The sequence below is a fragment of the Chelmon rostratus genome, chromosome 21 (assembly GCF_017976325.1).
Source record: "Chelmon rostratus isolate fCheRos1 chromosome 21, fCheRos1.pri, whole genome shotgun sequence".
Classification (NCBI taxonomy): Eukaryota; Metazoa; Chordata; class Actinopteri; order Chaetodontiformes; family Chaetodontidae; genus Chelmon; species Chelmon rostratus.
Genome location: NC_055678.1, coordinates 2,801,082 through 2,820,187, shown reverse-complemented (window position 1 = coordinate 2,820,187; position 19,106 = coordinate 2,801,082). Strand labels below are relative to the sequence as shown.

Below are 19,106 nucleotides of genomic sequence, written 5' to 3'. Positions count from 1 at the left end.
TATCCTCCTTCACGGCCACTCAGCCTTAACACGGATCCGGGCAGACAGCAGGCGGCCTGTGACACAAAATGGGAAACGCCGACACCAAACTTCACTTCAGGAAAGCGGTGATTCAGCTCACAACCAAAACACAGGTCGGTTTCTCTCCATGAAACGTGCGGGGAGCGCGTCGGTTGTGCGTTTGTGGTTTAAATTCAGGCTGTGGAGATAAAGTTGAAGTGCCAGATGGTGGCCTGAACTGAAGCCCAGGTGACACAAAGTGGAGAGAAAAGAGCAGGAAAACACTGCAGCCGCTTTATTTTCAGGATTTTCAGACAAAGCAGAAATCATTATTTAATATTTGTGCTGTTTAAGAGACTGGAAACACACATTTTGGTCTTTGGATAGTTTGACCCATTTGTTGTTTATTCGGTGAAATAATCCTCAAATAGCTTCAACATGTAACATGTGAAAATGTTTTTGTTAGTTTTCTTCCAGGCAGCAGAAATGTGTTCACCTGGCAGGTGCATTTAAGGTGGAACTGGCTAGATCCAGTCGACTTGACTGTGCATGTGCAGCCTGGTTCAGTGTGTATGTGGGTTAGAGCTGCAACAGCTGGCTGATTGTTTGATCAGTCTATTAACAGACAATTAATGGGCAACTGTGCGGGTTTTCAGTGTCTTACATTTAAGTCAGCGTCATTTATGTGCAGATTTTAATATCAGACTGTCAGATTCTTATATTTAGAGCTGAAACGATTAGCCGATTAATTGATCAGTCCATCAACAGTCTATTACAAGTAAAACTGCTTTATTCAAAATCCCACACAGTGAGTGTACAGAAGCATCATCAGAAAAATTAAAGTATCAGAAGTAAAAGAACTTGTTGTGCAGTTAAATGTGTCCTGTGACTGATGCATGATTCTGTCTGACATTGTTAGATGTTACACTGATGCTTCAGAGTGTTCAGTCCAGTGGTTCTCAATGTCTGGGTCAGGCCCCTCCAAAGGGTCAAGAGATAAATCTGTGAGGCTGTGAGATAATAAGTGGGAGAGGAAAGAAGAAAAAAAACAGCTGTCAGATAGAAGTGGTGAAGTAAATGCCGCATCACTGAGGATAAAACCTTGATGTGCTGGTGTGTGTCCTCTCCTCCAGCCTGTGGAGGCCACCGACGATGTCTTCTGGGATCAGTTCTGGGTCGACTCCTCTGTCACCGTCCAGGACGTTTTCGCTCTGGTTCCGGCGGCAGAGATCCGAGCTGTCAGAGAGGAGTCTCCGTCAAACCTGGCAACCCTCTGCTACAAGGTAAGCTGCGTTAATGAGGAGGCGATGCTGGACGGGATGCCATGTGTCTCGTGTTGGATGTCGTTTGATCAGTGGTGGAAAGTAGAAGAACCACAGTGTAAAAGTGCATCCAAAAACTGTTTACATCAAAATATACTGACAGTACCAAAAGTATAAATCATTATGATGAATGGATTACGATTATTGGTGCATTCATGTGTTCATCACTTTAATGCTGCAGCTGGTGAAGGTGGAGCTAATCTGAGTACTTAATGTTCTTCTGGGTCATTTAATCCACATTAATAATAATAATAATTTATCAGTTAATGTATATTTTGTATTAAGAATCTGAATCTGCAAAGTAACTAAAGCTCTCAGATAAATGAAGTGAAGTCAAAAGTACAGTATTCTCTGAAATATAAGGAAGTAAAATCATAAAGTAGCTCAAAACTGTACTTCAGGACAGTACTTGAGTAAATGTACTTAGTTACTTTCCTCCGGTGGCTTTGCTCCATCCTGGATACAGTCTGAGTCAAAGGAATGCTGCTGTTTGTTGTTCCCACACTGAACGTCACACACATCAGCGCTCGTAAAGGTCAAAGGTTATTTGAGTAAACGTGACGCGTCTGAAAATAAAACTGTTCAACAGACGAGACGAGAAGACGAGAGGTCCTTCATCTCCTCCTGCAGGGAACAGATTTCTCGTTGATAAACAGTCGCAGGCCAAGTCGATGCTATAAAAAGTGTCTGAACGCTGTCGAGTGTCGGAGTCGTCGTCACTCTGCTGTGATCAGATCATTCCTGATTTAGGAGAAACTTTTGTTGAAGCAAATGTTTTATTTCTCTCATCAAACTGATTGTTCAGGAGTTTCACTGAAACTCAAGATTCATTCTGGTTCATGATATTTTATAAAAGTATAAAAAAGTATAAAAAGTCAAACAATATGGCAGAATTTAAAGAAACACTTTGCTGTTTGAGGAAAGAAGAAAATGAACTGAGGAGCTCGACGCTCTGGACGTTCAACATGAAGCTAATGATTAGCTTAGCTTAGCATAAAGACTGGAAATGGAGGGAAACACCTAGCCTAGCTCTGTTCAGTGGTAACCATTTCCTGGCTGGACGCAGTGACCTCCTGGAGTCTTGTTGTCAACATGAGGTTGCCAGGCAACAATCATCAAATCAAGTTTCTGTACAGATTAAACAAATGAGATATAAAGTGTTGATAAGTGACTTTTACAGCAAGAAAGTAATTAAGTTTTATATGTTGTCATATATTATTAAATATTAGAGTCAGAATGAACGTGTGATGCATTAAACACAGTAAAGAAAGACAATGGTTAATTTCACTTTTTTAACCCCTTAACATCTAGTTTTTCAGCTTCTTTCCTTGTTTAGTAGCTTTAAGGTTAAAATCATCTTATTCCACACTGACTTATTCAATATGTCAATAATATTCAAACACGAAAAACTCTAAAGGCTGCATCATCCCATCAAATGGAAATATTCTGAATGACTTCTGCATCATGTTTCCAGCCTGTTATGTTTGCTATCTTTACAAACTTTAAGATCTCCGGTCCTGTCTGAGGCTACGACACAGAATCCTGCAAAATAAATCAGTGGATTATTAATGTGTCATTCATGCAGTCTTAAAGTCTTCTTCGTGTGCTCTTCCTCAGGCAGTGGAGAGGCTGGTCCAGGCTGCAGACACCGGCTGCCCCTCAGAGAAGGAGCAGCAGATAGTCCTGAACTGCACCCGCCTGCTCACCCGCATCCTGCCCTACATCTTCGAGGACGCCGACTGGAGAGGCTTCTTCTGGTCCACGGTGCCCGGAGCCGGCAGAGCGGGGGTACGACCCTGACACACACTCTGTTACAGGAAGTGTTCTGGAGCGAGGCCAGGCGATTCTCCGGAAACGCTCCGAGGTCTGACGTAGCTCCTGCACTGTGTGGCGCGTCATCGCCTGTTTGACACTCAGTCTGCCTCCATCAGTTGTCTGCCAGGCAGCTGCTCTCCGCCCGGAGAACATGATGGTGGATGTTACGTTCATTAACGATTTCACACTGAAGCTGGTGAAAGAGTATCGGAGGCTGGTATCCGCTTTAGTCCTGCGTGTGTGCCGTAATAGGAAAGGAATGCATTGAGGAAGCAATTATTCCCTTTTTCTACAAGTTAAATTACAAACCAGCCACTGTGTGTGTGTGTGTGTGTGTGTGTTTGTGTGTGTGTGTGTTCAGTCGTTCAGTCGTTCAATCTGTTAATTATCTAAATTACTGATTTAATGCTTTAATCGGCAGGAAGTCGTTTACTGACAGTAGCTGGCAGAGCTCGTTTCAGTTTAATGTGAAAACAGTCGCTTATTACATAACAGTGATGCCTGGGGCTAAAAGAAAAAAACGGCACGTTGAAGGACCGGTTCTCAAAAATCATTAAAGTAGAGCTGGAAGTCTTTCCTCCAAAAGGTAGAAAATGGAAACTGTCAGAGGATATTTAACAGAAAAACAAGCTAGCTGCTAACATGCTGCGTTTAGCATTTATAATGTTTACCATGTTCACCATGTTAGTTTAGCACATTAGCATGCTAACATTTGTACAGCTGAAGCTGAAGAAGCGGTCATTAGTTTCGCAGGTATTTGGACATGAACCATAAAAGTTTTGGACAAATGAAACACTTTGACCTCATGGTGGCGCCAGAGAAAAAAATGAGGAGTCAGAACTCGTCCTCTGGGGACCATGAATGTCTGAGCAACATTTGATAGGTGTTGAGTTGTTTTAGTGGTGGAGTGGCTGAACAATCCAAACTCAATGTCCACTTACTGTCTTTTTCTACAGCTTTCAGCCCCGTCTCTGCTCCTCTGACTGTGAGAAGCTGTTAAAAGTTTGTTTGTTTTGTTAGCTTGCTTCGTGATTGGTGCTGACGGGTGAAACACAGTGTAGACTGTTGGTTGTGGTTTAACTCCACAGGGTACCTTTACGGTTTATTTGCTGTGAAGCTCTCAAGTCTTTTGCAGATAAAACTAAAACTTGTGATGTGAGTCACCTGACCTGTCACCTGTGTAAAACCTGCAGTATCATGAGCCGTGCTGGAAGCAGCAGACGGAGGAATCCCACCCGCCTGCAGACAGTTCATAGAGTTTCGTCTGTCTGCGGCCTCTCGGCTCTCCAGACATCAGAGGATTTGAGGCCCTTTGAGCCTCCCGGTTATAACCATCGACACCAGTAAGAAGTGATGGTGCCGTCTGATTCAGGATCAGGGCTGTAATGTGAGACTGTAGCCGCTGCTGTTGATGCTGTCGAGGTCACTGTCCGAAAACAACCCCCTCCCCCCTCCTCCAGCTCCTCCACCTCCAGACGGCAGCTGGTTCTCTGGTTACCTGGTCGGCAGGGGACCCACAGTCCAAACACTGCCCATATTGTGTGTCCCCCTCCTCCTGGCCAGTGGTTGAATTAAGGAGGGATTGAATGTCCCTTAATTAAAGTGGGACTGAGGTGAAGTGCAGAGCTGCAGCAGTTGGAACAGGCTGATTTGTTGTTTGTAGTTCTATGAACTCAGTTTGTGGTTCTGTTATTATTTATCATTCAAATAATAGTACTTTTAGATAATACAAGAAACATTTTGGAAAAAACACTCATTGAATTTCTTGCAGAAAGTTAAATGAGAAGATCGATACTATTCTTATGTCTGCATGGTAAATATGTAGCTGAAGCTAGCAGCCAGTTAGCTTAGCTTAGCATTCAGCCTGGAAACTGAGCTAGTCTGACTCTGTCCAAAGGCGACAAAGTCCCCCTACTTTGGGATTTTATGTGCAGGACTGTTTCTTGGCCATGTGCGGTGACTTCCTGGAGTCTCCACTGGTTGATGGCAACCTAACATAAACAACAACACTCCAGGCTAGCCGTTTTCCCCTGTTTTCTGTCTTTATGCTAAGCTAAGCTAGCTGTCTGCTGGTTGCATGGCTGCTGCTTTGAATTTCATTTCTCCCATTATTTTGGGGTCGTTCACATTATTTCGTCCACCCATTGTGCCTAGCTTGGGTGGGCTTTTTCAGCTTTGGGAGATTTCTACTTTTCCTCCAGTGCGAGTGCTTCATGGCTGGAGTTAATTGTTAAATACAACAATGAATAAATGTACTTGAATCAAAACCACAGACACAACGTCTCTGAACTCGTCTCTTTACCCTCCAGCGTTTGGACGAGGATGACAACGATGACGAAGCACGGCCGCTGGCTGAATCGCTGCTGCTGGCCATCGCCGACCTGCTCTTCTGTCCAGATTTCACTGCTCAGAGCCACAAGAAGAGCAGCCCGGTGAGTCCACCAGCCCTCTGCATTACTCTGACACTCATGTGTGGCAGACGTGTGCAGCTGCACACAAACACCAGATGCCTATTTGCCTTTTTTCTGACAAGATTGATACCGAGTTCCTGTGAAAACATTAAATACAGAGCTGGAGTCTGGAAGTTGCTAACCTAGCTTAGCATAAAGACTGTGCTTTGGATTGAACTAATTAAATTAATCCCAACCTGACTCCAGCTCTGCAGCACACAGACATGAGGGCGATATCAATCTTCTCCGCTAACTCTCACATAAAAATACCTGTAGACGTGGATTCATTTCCTGGATAAGATGACCTGGATGACTCAAGTAAGTAAATGAATAGTTTGTCCACACAGGAAGAAGAACAGAGCTTTCTTCAACTTGGTGTTTACTTTGTTTTTGCCTTTTAGCCAGAGGAGTTCTGTGCTGCTCAGATAAAAGAGCGACTCCCTGTTATTTAGCCCTGCGGCGGCACCATGTTAGCGCCGTTATCTCCTCAGGCAGTAGCTCCAGTTAATGAGTTACTCTGCACGAAACAGAGAGAGGCAGGAGTGGCCGTGTTTGTTAACTGGGCTGAGGAGAACAGGGTGGACACTTCTTACTGGTGCTGAGCAAACATCTCTGGTCCTGGAGAGCGTGGGAGGCGACAGCACGCGGCTGCCCTGCAGGCCCTGACCCCTCCACCACCCCATTGGTCACTCGCAGCCACCCGAGGAAATGTTAGCGAGTGTGAAACAGTGCTGCGGAAGGTGGAAAATGTCCAGCGGCCGTCGTTCGTTTCCACCTGTGAATCATGTGCTCACAGAAACACACCGGTGGAGGGTGAAGCGTCATGAACGCTTCGACCTCCCAGTGAGGATTTAACGGTTCAGTTCACCCAAATTACCAAGAAAACACACAGTCTCACCCTCAGTGGTGCAGCAGAGCCATGCACTCTGTGATATTTAGTTAGAATCGTCTCAAACATAATGCAAACACAATCCAATGCAAAAACATTGTTCCCAATACTGTCAAAACTGTCATCAGGGCTGTTTCTGTGGTAGAAGAGGTCAGTGGAGTCCAGGACTTCATGAAAGACTCACCTGATTATTTAAATATACGTATCAGTGACAGATGTAGCAAGAATGGAGCTCCTTTTATCTCCAGGGTGGAGGCTGTTCAGATGTTGAGGTTACATGTACATTTTGTTTTCACTAAGACTGTGTGGGTGCGATTCAGTCACATCTGATGGACGGCGGCCTGACGGCAAACATCCCCGTAACTGTCGTCACATTTTGGTTCAACTCTGATTGGTTGCGAGAATGTGTGGCATCAGCTTTCTCCAACTGAGCCCCGCCCACTTCAAACTGATAAAAACAACGTGGACAAAACCAAAAAGCAGACATCGCTGAGATGAAATAACCAAACCTGGTGATCCCATCACTCATATTTGCTGAGATTTGAACCACATTTAATGATAAAAAATGGCCACTTTAGTTTCATTTCATCAAGTTTTAATCCAGACCAGTGGTTTCCAGCAGGGTGTCTGGACCCATGACAACACCTGATGTGTGTTTTGTAGGAAGCAGCACAGTTGACTTCGGTGTTGCTCGCGGGTTTGAACCCCAGTGAACGTCATGGCACGGTGCCCTTTGCTGAAGAGCAGTAGCACCTTGTCACATCTATTCATAAAGCTGTAGTCATCTGTGCCGAGGTGTCACACTCAGATACTGTCAGTACTCGGCTTAGTGCACTTGTTGGATCACATGATAGAAGAAGGTGTGAACAGAGTCGCCCTGCTCTGTTTAGACCTGCAGCTTCAGCTGAGAGGAATGAATGAATGTGTCTCTGTTCAATGAGCAGCTTAAGCTGTTAATTCAAGTCTTTAGTCTGAGTGTTAAATAGTTTATAAAGGCAGTTTGTAATTGAAGACTGATAATCCGCAGTCTAACCTGTCGGCTATCAGAAAGGATTTTAAAAAGCCTTTATTCCACACTTTTTAATACGCTAAAGCTCTGTCGATCAGTTCTCATAATTACACATCAGTGCAAGAGGAAAAGGAGGGAAAGGAACACAAACAATAGACTCTGATGCATTTGCCAACGCTCATTTGTCTTCTACATGATGCACTCTGTTGCCCTTGTCCTCGTCTCTGCTGCAGGACACAGCCGAGGACATTCGATCCATAGACAGCTGTGAGTACATCTGGGAGGCCGGGGTGGGCTTCGCTCAGTCGCCTCCTCTAAACTACATCCATGACCTCAACAGGTAAACCTGAAGTTTTTAATGAGTGGTGAAGATGCAGAACACATTTTCAATTTTCGAACATCATTAGATGACACTGAATAAAGTTATTTCATTGTTTTCTTATGACTGGGTGCCAGTTATTTGTAGGTGGTTCCAGTTTGATGTAAGAGGACATGAGCACATATGAAGTCTGATAGTTCTGCAAAGTTTGATGGTATTTCACCAATAGGCTGCACGACAGCAACATGGTGAATTTAAATGGCCATAACTGAGTCTGACTCATCCTTGAGCAGTATGAACTCTAATATTCCTGGAGTTTGAACATAATGACATCAGGAATATCACATTATCTATTGCTACTGGCGTATATGTCGGCTGGTTTGTTTGAGGCAGTTTAGAAACACTGACACTGTTTGTCCACCAGAGGGCGCTGACAAGACAACAGTAAAACATCTCATTTGGCTCTGGTGTCCTGGAACAGTTGAAATGATGCAGCATCAGTCGGGCTGAACTCTCTGTGTGCTCGTTTGCTCAGGACGGAGCTGCTGAAGCTGCTCCTCACCTGTTTCTCTGAAGCCATGTACCTTCCTCCTTCCTCTGAAAGAAAAAACACCAATCCCTGGGTCTCCTTCTTCTGCTCCACAGAGAACAGGTAACACACACACACACACACACCACAACAGCCTAGATCCTTATGAACAGAATTGAACTATCACGCTTGGTTGTAATCTTTGCATGCAGCCCAAGCAACACTTGAGCATCACTGATGGTTGTGTCTCATTCTTCCTCATGGGAAATAAAAGCTGAACACAAAACTAAATTAAACTAAATTCTGCCTGTCTTATTTATTGGTTAGGAGCTTTAAGTAACTGGAGTGAAGTTACTTTGAGTAAGTCTTTGTTGTAGTTGCTGCTGATTAATTTCTGTCATTTATTAGTTATGAGGATGTTTTAAGTTGTTTATAAGATAGACAAACCTAAATTATGTGTGTGTGTGTGTATATATAATCGATTGTACAGCTTGACTTCATCTATTCACATCAAATAAATACTTTGAAAGAAGAGCAATACATCCATGAGAGGAGTAATAACTGGCCTGGAACCGAAAAGGTTAACTGTGAATATGAATATTACCTAAGTAGTCAGTACCTTTTTTCAGCCCTGAGTATTGTCTGCAGGTATTCTTTTCAGGCTGTATCGAGCTCCTAAAACCAATATGATAAGGCAGACTGTATGCAACCTGAGAGGCGACACCCAGGGCAAAAAAAGCAAGGTTATGCTGGAGGCCACACTCAAGCATAACCTCTGGAAAACTCTGCCAGCCTCCATGTGTGACCACTCAGTGCAGACACACAGCAGCCACACACACAGCGCTGACTGACCTCCACCTGTCTTTCACTGCTTCACCCAGACACGCCCTGCCTCTGTTCACCTCCCTGCTCAACGTGGTGTGTGCCTACGACCCCGTCGGGTACGGCATCCCGTACAACCACCTGCTGTTCTCCGACTACCGGGAGCAGCTGGTGGAGCAGGCGGTCCAGATCCTTATCGTCACCCTGGAGCACGAGGCCGGGTCGGCCGCCAGCGCCGCCCTCCAGGCCCTGGACGGCTCCGCCTCCGCCTCAGCTGTGGAGGAGCAGGAGGTAATCAATGACAGAATCGATGAGTCTTTGTAATAAAAACACTGATACTGATTCAGAACTTAAAATCACCTCTTGTCTTTTCTTCAGACGTCCGGACCCGATAACCTCTTCGTGAACTATCTGTCCAGGATTCACAGAGAAGAGGTGAAACACAGCCAATCGTTCAGCACTGAACAGGAAGACACTGTGTGGTGTTAAAGTGTGTCTTCTGTTCTTCCATCAGGACTTAAGCTTCATCCTGAAAGGTCTGGCACGGCTGCTGAACAATCCTCTGGTTCAGACTTACCTGCCGCGCTCCACCAAGAAGATCCAGTTCCACCAGGAGCTGCTGATCCTCTTCTGGAAATTCTGTGACTTCAACAAGGTCGGGGCTCGAGCTGTGAACGCTCCTGAACTCAACAACTGTCAAATTTGGCTCTTACTTTTCTTTTTACTACAGCTCCCAACAAAATGTGCCGGCGCATCAGCGCGGCTTCTTGGTTTCATCCACGTCCAGAATATTCTCAAACATTCTCGTCTAACGTTTCAGCCTTTTTAGCCGCTTCCTTCCCTCGACTCTTTAATTGAGCCGTGAGGTTTCACCTGCTGTGGGCTTATGGGAAATGGGGTTTGTTAAAGGCCACTAAAAGCAGAAATGTTAAATTATAATAATATATATATATATATATATATATATATATATATATATATAACTGTTGTGTCTCAGTCCAGCATCACAGAGCTGCTGACATGTCTGTAGACTCTTGAGTCTGTCTGTAATCTCCCACATTCACAGTCGCACAATCGTTTTCATGTTCCATGATATGCAGAGCATTGCATTGTGGGATTGTTAGCAGGAACATTGCATTGATGCTACTTTCTTGTTCCATAGTGGACATTTCTGAGGACTGTGCACAGTCTTCAGTCTGAATTTGGTGACACAGCTTCATTTCAAGATAAAGTGACTGGAAGTCAGACATCACATAGACTTACAGCATGTTTGAAATCTAAAACTCAAACAAACGCTTATTGAGTTCTTTATCTGAGTCGAATGGAGCAGAAGAGTTCAAACTTTAATCTGTGTGTTTTAGAAATTCCTGTTCTTTGTGCTGAAGAGCAGCGATGTGCTGGACATGCTGGTTCCCATCCTCTTCACCCTGAACGATGCCAGAGCGGATCAGTGTGAGTCATCCTCTCTGCCTTGTTTGTGTGGAAAGGATTAAACATAACACCGCTTGTGCATGCACATTAAGATGAGCGTTAACTTGCATGGATCATTATTAAAACCCTCGATGATCCGTCCTTTTGTCTGTGTGCGCCTGCAGCTCGTGTTGGCCTCGTGCACATCGGCGTGTTTATCCTCCTGCTGTTGAGCGGCGAGAGAAACTTCGGCGTCCGTCTGAACAAGCCGTACACTCTCCGTGTCCCGATGGACATTCCTGTTTTCACAGGAACCCACGCCGACCTGCTCATTGTGGTAAAATAAAATCCAGATCCAGATTTACTTCCCTTCACCCTCAGCTGTACAACCAACTGCTAATGTAGCATTCCAGTGGGAACTTAAGCATGTTACATTAACATGCTAAATGCTAATATACGCATGGCAACATACTGGCATGTCAAATGTAACATGCCAAGTATGACTGTTGACTTGCTAATGTTCAGTTGTTAGCATGCTAACAAGCTAAATTAAACATTAGCATGATAACACTAAATGTTACAATGTAAACTGCAACAAATTAGCATCCAGTAGCTGCCTCCAGTTGTTAGCGTGTCATGACCTTCAGCTCCGGAAAAAGTAAAAGCTCCACCCAAGAAAATGAAAGTTTAGTGTATCCATGCTAACGTGCTAGCATGGTAAACATGACATGGTAAACATTAGCATTTTAACATGCTAACTGTATGACTGTAACGTGCTATTATTAAGATATATGTTATGTACTATACGTTAACATTTTAATCTGTGACTGTGAGTGTGTTACACTATAACTTTAGCACAGTATGCTAAATGCTACATGCTAAACATCAACATATTAGCATCCAATAGTTGTTTTTACCATTTTGCCATGAAAAGGGTTGGGAATACTCCAGAAAACCATTTTTTAACACTTTTTTTTCCATTGAAAGTTTCTGTGGATTTTTTCATTTTGTCATCTGAGGCTGTATTATTAAAACATTCTTGACTCAAAGCTGAGCTGAGTCTAAACTCAGGAGAGGCTGACAAAGTTCAGCTAAGACTGATAAATCTGAAGCAATCTCACAACGTAGACCTGAGCTTGACAAGTGGGTCTGTGTTTTCCTAAAATATTTTATATTCTCTCGCCTTCATTCTGATGCTTCCAGTCAGTTTCTTCCTCTGTTGTATTTTCTGTGAATGAAAACATGACAGCAGACACATCACTTTAAATTTTCACTCCACTTTTTCATGTTTAGATCTTCCACAAAATCATCACCAGTGGTCACCAGCGCCTCCATCCGCTGTTTGACTGCCTGCTCACAATCATAGTGAACAGTGAGTATCACACGTGAAATGTCGCCACCTGGTGGCTAAACGGGATAACTGCAGTGTAATTTAATTCTGTGACTCTTTGTGTCATAACCCTCCACAGTTTCCCCGTATCTGAAGAGCCTGTCCATGGTGGCAGCCAACAAGCTGCTCCACCTCCTGGAGGCCTTCTCCACACCCTGGTTCCTCTTCTCCCTCCCCCAGAACCACCACCTGGTCTTCTTCCTGCTGGAGGTCTTCAACAACATCATCCAGTACCAGTTTGATGGTGAGAGCATGGATATGAACTCAAGTCAAGTCAACAGATCCCAGAGTTGGACACCATCATCGCGCTAACTGCTAACTGTCCCTCACAGGTAACTGCAACCTGGTGTACGCCATCATCCGAAAGCGGAACATCTTCCACCAGCTGGCCAACCTGCCGTCCGACACGGCGTCCATTCAGAAGGCCCTGCAGAAGAAGAAGAAGTCTGGGATTTCCAGGACCAACTCTACAGATGCAGAGTCCATGGAGGGCTCCAGACCTGCTGTACCTGCTGAGCCCGGCACACTGAAAGCCAGCTTAGAGGCCACTCCAGGTACGAAGTTAGATCATTATATTCACACAAAGTTTCACCTCTACGTTTCTCATTTTACTGCAAGCTTTTCATTCAGTAAGTCAATTAAGAATTAAGAAAGGAGGTTTTTCCTGGCGACGTCTTTATTGAAAAAGGTCAAAGTGTTGCCTCATTAGATTCTGTGTTAAAACAGCAGCAGCGCAACAAGCTGTAAAACCAGCACTGACATGTTATCACCGCCATGAGGCTGAAATGGTTCAAGTCTTTGCAGAAAGTTGCTTCCTGACATGTCGAGCAGACCTGACGTCATGTTAGTCCAGTATTCACTCCATTCCTTTTAGCTGCATAGAACAAAAACAAAGAGCTAAATGAGACTTAAACACTCGTAGATCTGAGGGGAACCTCGGAGAGATCAAGATGCAACCCTGCAGAGCCACCTTTGTCCCTTCAGTTAAGAAAAGGATTCTTGTGCTTCCTTTAGGTATTGATAAGATAACAGAGAAGTCTCAGGTGGGCGAGGATGGCACCATGATCGCGGTGCCACATTCAGACCCTCCACAGTCCACTGCTGCCAGCGGTCCTGCAGCCGGAGCCAGCGACACAGAGTCCAACTCAGAGAGAGACCACGAGGTACGCCAGAGTCCACATCATGATGCTCTCGCTCTGTGTCTGCCTGCTGTTGATGTGATTTCTCCACCTTGTCGTCAGGTCGATGGCACAGAGTCAGAAGCAGCGAGGAGTCGCTTGTCCAGCGTGTCGTCATCCGCGGCCTGGAGTGCTAATCCGGACTGGGTCAGTACGAGTCTGCCCGTCTTCACCTGGTGCTTTCTCTGATGAACGGCAGCTCATGTGTCCTCTTCCTACCTGTCTGTCCCAGGTGTTGTCATGGAAGACGAAACTTCCTCTGCAGACCATCATGCGGCTGTTACAAGTACTGGTCCCTCAGGTGGAGAAGATCTGCATCGACAAGTAAGAATTATTCACCCTAAACAAACAACTTAAATGATCTTTTCTTTCTTTGTTAAGTGATGCAGGACATCACAGACATCTTTCTCTTGCATTTTATCTGGACGTCTCTGCTTCGCCTGTAAACCAAGTTTTTATTCTGTTTATATTGAAAGAAAACTGTTTGCAGCTGCTGGGAAAATAAAAGAAATCACTTCCCCTTGTGCTCATGTTCCTTTGGATGGCCTCCTCGGTGTTATATCTCATTATAGATTCATCTTCTGATTATTAAGGAAGAGTTTTTGGACATTTCTGTCATATCCGGACAGAAAAACGTAGTTATTGATTGTTTTGTCTAAAAAATGTCACAAACAGTCATAATATGTTATAATTTCCCACCAGCCATGCTGATGCCTTCATGTCTTGGTCTGCTCAAACTGTGAAAAGCACAAAGATGCTCAGTGCACAGTCACGTGTGATGAAGATGATGCTCTCATCAGTCAGGCTAAACGTTGGTGTCGTCCTCAGGGGTTTGACAGACGAGTCAGAAATCCTGAAGTTCCTTCAGCACGGCACACTCGTCGGCCTCCTGCCCGTCCCTCATCCCATCCTCATCAGGAAGTACCAGGCGAACGCCGGCACGGCCATGTGGTTCCGCACCTACATGTGGGGAGTCATCTACTTACGGTGAACAAACCAAACCTGTTCCATCGTGTGTCTGTTTGTATTTCGGATGCCTAATTAAAACCTAAAAATGTCTGATAGATTAACCTGTAAGAACAAACATTACTTCAAACTGGTCCGGCGGGTGCTGAATGAGCTTTTGGAGTTTTAACAATGACTTGTTTTTCCTCTCGGACTCTCGTCTCCATAGCAACGTGGATCCTCCAGTCTGGTACGACACAGACATCAGGCTCTTTGAGATCCAGAGGATTTAGTGCCGCTGCTGCTCTGCAGACACTCACCTTCCTCACACCGGAGCTGTGATCAGAGGAAGACTTCTGGAAACAAGCAGCGAAACTCTTCGCTGTTCCTGAAAACCTTCAGGCTGCACACAAAAATGAAGAAGAAGAAGACGAAGAAATGTGTCAAGGGACTGTGTATCACATGCAGCCTGCAGGAATGCCAAATGGTCATTAAACCTGACAATAGATGAGACATTTACTGAATATTAGTTTATGCACTTTGCCAAAAATATAACAAGTAGTTTAAGTGACAAAGGGAAGTTTCTGCGTGTGGCTTCGTGACGTCTTGTAGAACAGACCCAGTGCTGTGTGTCAGTCTTTTTAACTCCTCGACATGTGTGAACCTCCAGACACGACAGGCCGTCGGCTCACTGCAGGATTCTGCTGTACTGACGGGACCTGAACGAGGTCTGACAGGAGACTGAAAACTGTACTGCAGATCAGCTGCCTCAATTAAAATCTGATCAGATCGGCCTGAGCTCAGAGGACGTTATTTCCTGCAAAGCATTTTCCTCAAACACACTATATGGCCAAAAGTATGCGGACAGGCTTTTCACCAGCTGGTGAATTCCTGCCTCTTGTCATATTAATACAGCTCATCCGTCAGCTCTCATGTCATTTAACAAAAGCTTTAACAGTTTACGGTTTTATTTTACGTGACATTTAATTTTTATTGATTTAAAGAGACACCCTGAAGGTCATGTGATGCACCAGAGTCAGTTCCAAATGCAGAGAGAACTAGTCAGTGAGTATTGTGTCACACAGGGCAGCAGGTTGGGCTCATCAAGACATTTTTAAGCATTTTTATTGCAGCATAATTCCAGCTTTAGTTATTGGTTGAAGTGCTGCTGCCGGCTGAACGTACTGAAGCTTCTCGTCTGCTTGTAGTTTTCCAGCCCGTCGAGTTCTTCCACACCAAACGGAGAAAAGGCTTCTTAATGGAGCTGCTTTGTGCACGGGGGCGTTGTCATGTTGAAACAGGACAGAGACAAACACAAACTGTTGCCACAGAGTTAGAAGAACACCATTGTCAAATATGACTGAATGAAATAGCATTAAGATTACAGACATGTCCATATATTATATAAACCAAATAATTTATAAAGCGTATCATGATGTTTTATCTGCAACCCTGACCCCAAAACAGCTGATGTAAAACATCAATAAAACAGGATATAAATAATGTTTGACCTCATCAGCTTCATTGATTTCTGTAAATATCTGCTTATTCTGAATCTGATGCAGCAACACGCTTCAAACAAGTTGGGACAGGAGCAACAAAAGGCTGGGAAAGATGTGGAACGCTCCAAAAACACCTGTTTGGATCATTCCACAGGTAAACAGGTCGGTTGGTAACAGGTGATTGGGTATGAAAGGGGCATCCTGGAAAGGCTCAGCTGCATGTCACATGACATGACATGTGAGAGTCACATGAGAGTCCAGACCGCTTTGGTTGGGTGTCGGTGTTGCTCGTCATGCAGAGATGAGCAGCTCCATCAAAGCTCCCACTGAGTGCATCCTGTAGAACACACTGAGCGGCTGACCCAGGTTCACCAGAACAAACCAAGCCGAGAAGCCGAAAAACTGCTTCCCGAGGCCGTTTTCAAACTGAGGGTGGACTCCAAACGCAGGGATGACCCAAAGCTGCAGGAACAGAGAACACAGATGTCTCTACATAAATGCAGAAACGACACAGGAACGTGTTTTTCTTTTTAAATCAGCTGACAAACACACGTGACATTACCATGACATTAGAAAGGATGAGGAAGGCACAGATTTCTCTCATCACTCTTTTGGTCCAGGGCTTTTTCCCATGATGCTTAGGAGCAGCAGCTGATGTGTTTTCCTCCAGTAGCGACAGTCCCGTCCTCTTCTCCTCTTGTGTCGGCTCAGCTGCCTTCTTCTTAGGCTGTGGGACAGTTCATCATTTAAACTACACCTTTTAATGCTCTTGCAAGAAAACACTCATGACGTGCAGGTACAGACGCCGTGTTTACCTTGAAAATGCTGCTCCAACGCTTCTCTCTCTTCTTGCCGAGGAGATTCGGGTGCCTGTGGAGACCCTGGATGATGAAGATGTTCTGGAGGATGAGCTCCAGGAGACTGAGGAGGGAGTAGGAGAGGTCGAGGCCCTCCAGAAGCCCTTGAGTCCCCACGGCCAGAGCCGCCACCAGGGAGAAGTAGGACAGGCCGAGCTGGCCCAGAGCTGCCGCCACCAGGAGGATCACGTCCAGGCTACGGGTGGGGTTGTGCTCCCCTTCGCTCACCCTCCTCTCCAGCCTGTGGACCAGCATCCCAGCCACACAGCAGAGCGACATGACAGGCATGACCGCTAAATGGTAACCGTAGAATAAGAGGAAGGCGGTGACGCGACGCTCCTGCTGGCTCACCCACACCTGGTAGAGAACGAAGAAGGCCACTCCTGCTACGAGGACCAGGGCGCCAAACACGGGGCCGTATATGATCCCGCCCTGGGAGACAATTTGAAGGGTCAGCTTCTGAGCACCGTGGTGGTGACCTGGGCTCATCCTGCGGCCCACGTTCTTCCACATCACGTAGATCATGCAGCCTGCCATCAGGTAGAACTCCATGTTGAAGGGATAAAGGATTTCGAAGCCTTTCCGGAAGGTGAGGCAGGCTGCACTTGTGCCGCACTGACAGAGGGTCGAGTTGGTGACTCCTGCAGGCAGCATGAAGGGACACACTTAAGAACATGGACGCGGTGCAACATGAGCATACTTGCCTCACATCAACTACCTGCTAAATCTGAGACGTCCGCTTCAGTGGAGTTTGTGTTGCTGAAATCAAGCTTGTCGTCTTTTTCTAGCTCGATCTCCTCGTGGATGGTGTCCTCGGTCACGGCGTTCAGCCACAGCAGCAGGTCGGCTGAGAGGATCAGCACCAGCCCGGACCTGCGTCAGGTACAGCAGGCTCACATCAGCATATTCAAATATGAAGGTAAAGAAAGAACACACTCACCTGAAGCTAAAAATAACAAACAGAAATATACAGAAAATGTCTGAAAAGTCACCTGGTGATTATCTTGTGTCTGTGAATGCAGTCTTTGGAGTGAGCCCACAGTAAATATGTCTGCAAAAGAACAATAGGCAGTTATTCAACAGGGAAATAACAGCTGTGAGGACACAACAAGACAAATTCTAATATTATTCAGGTGTTTTTATAAAAATCTATAAAGCAATCTCTAGTGCTGAAAATAAAGTGTGAAAGAGACAAACAATAACTGAGCCACAGGTCAGATTTGTGATCAGAAGTGCTGATCTTATATCTCATGAATCCTTTAAACCTTGAACAGAACCGTCTGCCAGCTCTCACAGTTTGAAGATTTATTCCAGAGGTCGGTGCTTTAATCCTGCACGTTTTGCAAGTTTTTTTTTTTTTTTTTAGAGAAATTTGAGGCAGTGAAATAAACAGTTTGTTAGATTTAGATTTAGAAGAAGTTCCATTCACAGATGAAGACCATAAGCTCTGATTCTTCTCGATCATTTTATCTCAACATATTGACATTTTGCACTTTTTGTTCATTAGTATTATTGATTCTTCGTTTTTTGCTCAACACACAATTAGAGACAAGGTTGAAATACTTAAGAAAGGTAAGAAAACTGGTTAAAAAATGTACAAAGTTACAAAATACTATAAAGATGACATAACTATACAAATGCAATGTGTGCAGAAGTGCATGTGCCAAATGCAAAAATTGTAAATGCATTTTTTTCTTTGTGTTGAGGTTATGCAGCTATTAAAATAAGAAATAACACATTCTCCATGAATGTAAATCTGAATTCATAAGATACAAAATGCACCGTTGCTCAACTCTGTTCACTCACTGCAAAGGTGAGATATAACACCTGTTTCTCCTTCCTGACCTTATTTAAAGGTCATTAACTCCACTCATGGCAGCCTGTTATGTCTGATGAGTAAAAATGTTGAGAAGAAGCTTCATCTGGCTCTTTTTTCTACCACTAAATGTGACAGCTGAACTGTTCCCTCCAGCAGGATATAAATACCTCTACCTGCATTGTGAGGAAAGGAGCCTCGATGAACGGGGAGAGCACCTGAGCAGCAGGCTTGCACTCCCTCATGCTGATCAGATAGCCGATCCTGCAGATGTACAGCAGCAGACTGAAAGCAGCGAACAGCATGAGGACCACTGGAGCAGAGCGGGAGAGAGAAGGAACGTTTCATTAGATGATCCACAGCAAATGTTCTCCTATATTCTGTCGGAGCTCAGGAGCTTACAGGTGACAGCGACTCCCCCCGCGTGGTGGTCTTTATGTGGACAGATGTCGGGCTGTTTCCTGGCCCACAGCAGGTACCACAGCATCCAAACCAAACTGAGCCCCATCAGCAGCAGCATGAACACCTGGTGCTCCTGGTGCTTCAGGCCCTCCGGACTGAGAGCCTCCCCGGCCACCAGGGCGGCTCCAAGCAGCACCACGTTCAGCCCCAGCAGCCCAGAGATCAGGCGCCTCCCGCTGGGAACCCAGAGCTGCTCCGGCTCCTGGATCTGATGTTCTGAGCCATTGACCGGTGCGTTGACCGGTTCATCGCTGGGGGGGTTTCCAGTCCCCTGGAAGGAATCCAGCTCTGTGACTCCACGATCTGAATCCATATTCACCTTTTTAGTCCGACTTGTACAAACACTCTTCAGTCGCTTTCACCCTCCGTCTTCTTTTCCATTCAGCTTTCC

General features: G+C 45.1%; 2 protein-coding genes across 2 annotated transcripts; one reads left to right on the top strand and one right to left on the bottom strand.

Annotated features, from left to right (window-relative positions):
* The first annotated feature begins 12 nt into the window (after window positions 1-12).
* Window positions 13-15,551, top strand: hid1b (HID1 domain containing b). Its single transcript, XM_041962641.1, has 19 exons — window positions 13-134; window positions 1,134-1,283; window positions 2,940-3,110; window positions 5,447-5,569; window positions 7,719-7,825; window positions 8,340-8,456; window positions 9,215-9,446; window positions 9,534-9,590; window positions 9,670-9,810; window positions 10,517-10,607; window positions 10,751-10,902; window positions 11,859-11,937; window positions 12,035-12,199; window positions 12,288-12,509; window positions 12,970-13,118; window positions 13,197-13,280; window positions 13,366-13,457; window positions 13,962-14,120; window positions 14,308-15,551. The coding sequence occupies exons 1-19, from the start codon at window positions 69-71 to the stop codon at window positions 14,369-14,371; spliced, it is 2,421 nt and encodes an 806-aa protein (XP_041818575.1). The 5' UTR covers window positions 13-68; the 3' UTR covers window positions 14,372-15,551.
* Window positions 15,552-15,737: 186 nt separating this feature from the next.
* LOC121625120 (proton channel OTOP3-like) lies at window positions 15,738-19,106 on the bottom strand. Its single transcript, XM_041963177.1, has 7 exons — window positions 18,656-19,106; window positions 18,430-18,566; window positions 17,430-17,488; window positions 17,156-17,310; window positions 16,396-17,078; window positions 16,143-16,307; window positions 15,738-16,042 (listed from the first exon to the last, which is right to left on the bottom strand). The coding sequence occupies exons 1-7, from the start codon at window positions 19,026-19,028 to the stop codon at window positions 15,872-15,874; spliced, it is 1,743 nt and encodes a 580-aa protein (XP_041819111.1). The 5' UTR covers window positions 19,029-19,106; the 3' UTR covers window positions 15,738-15,871.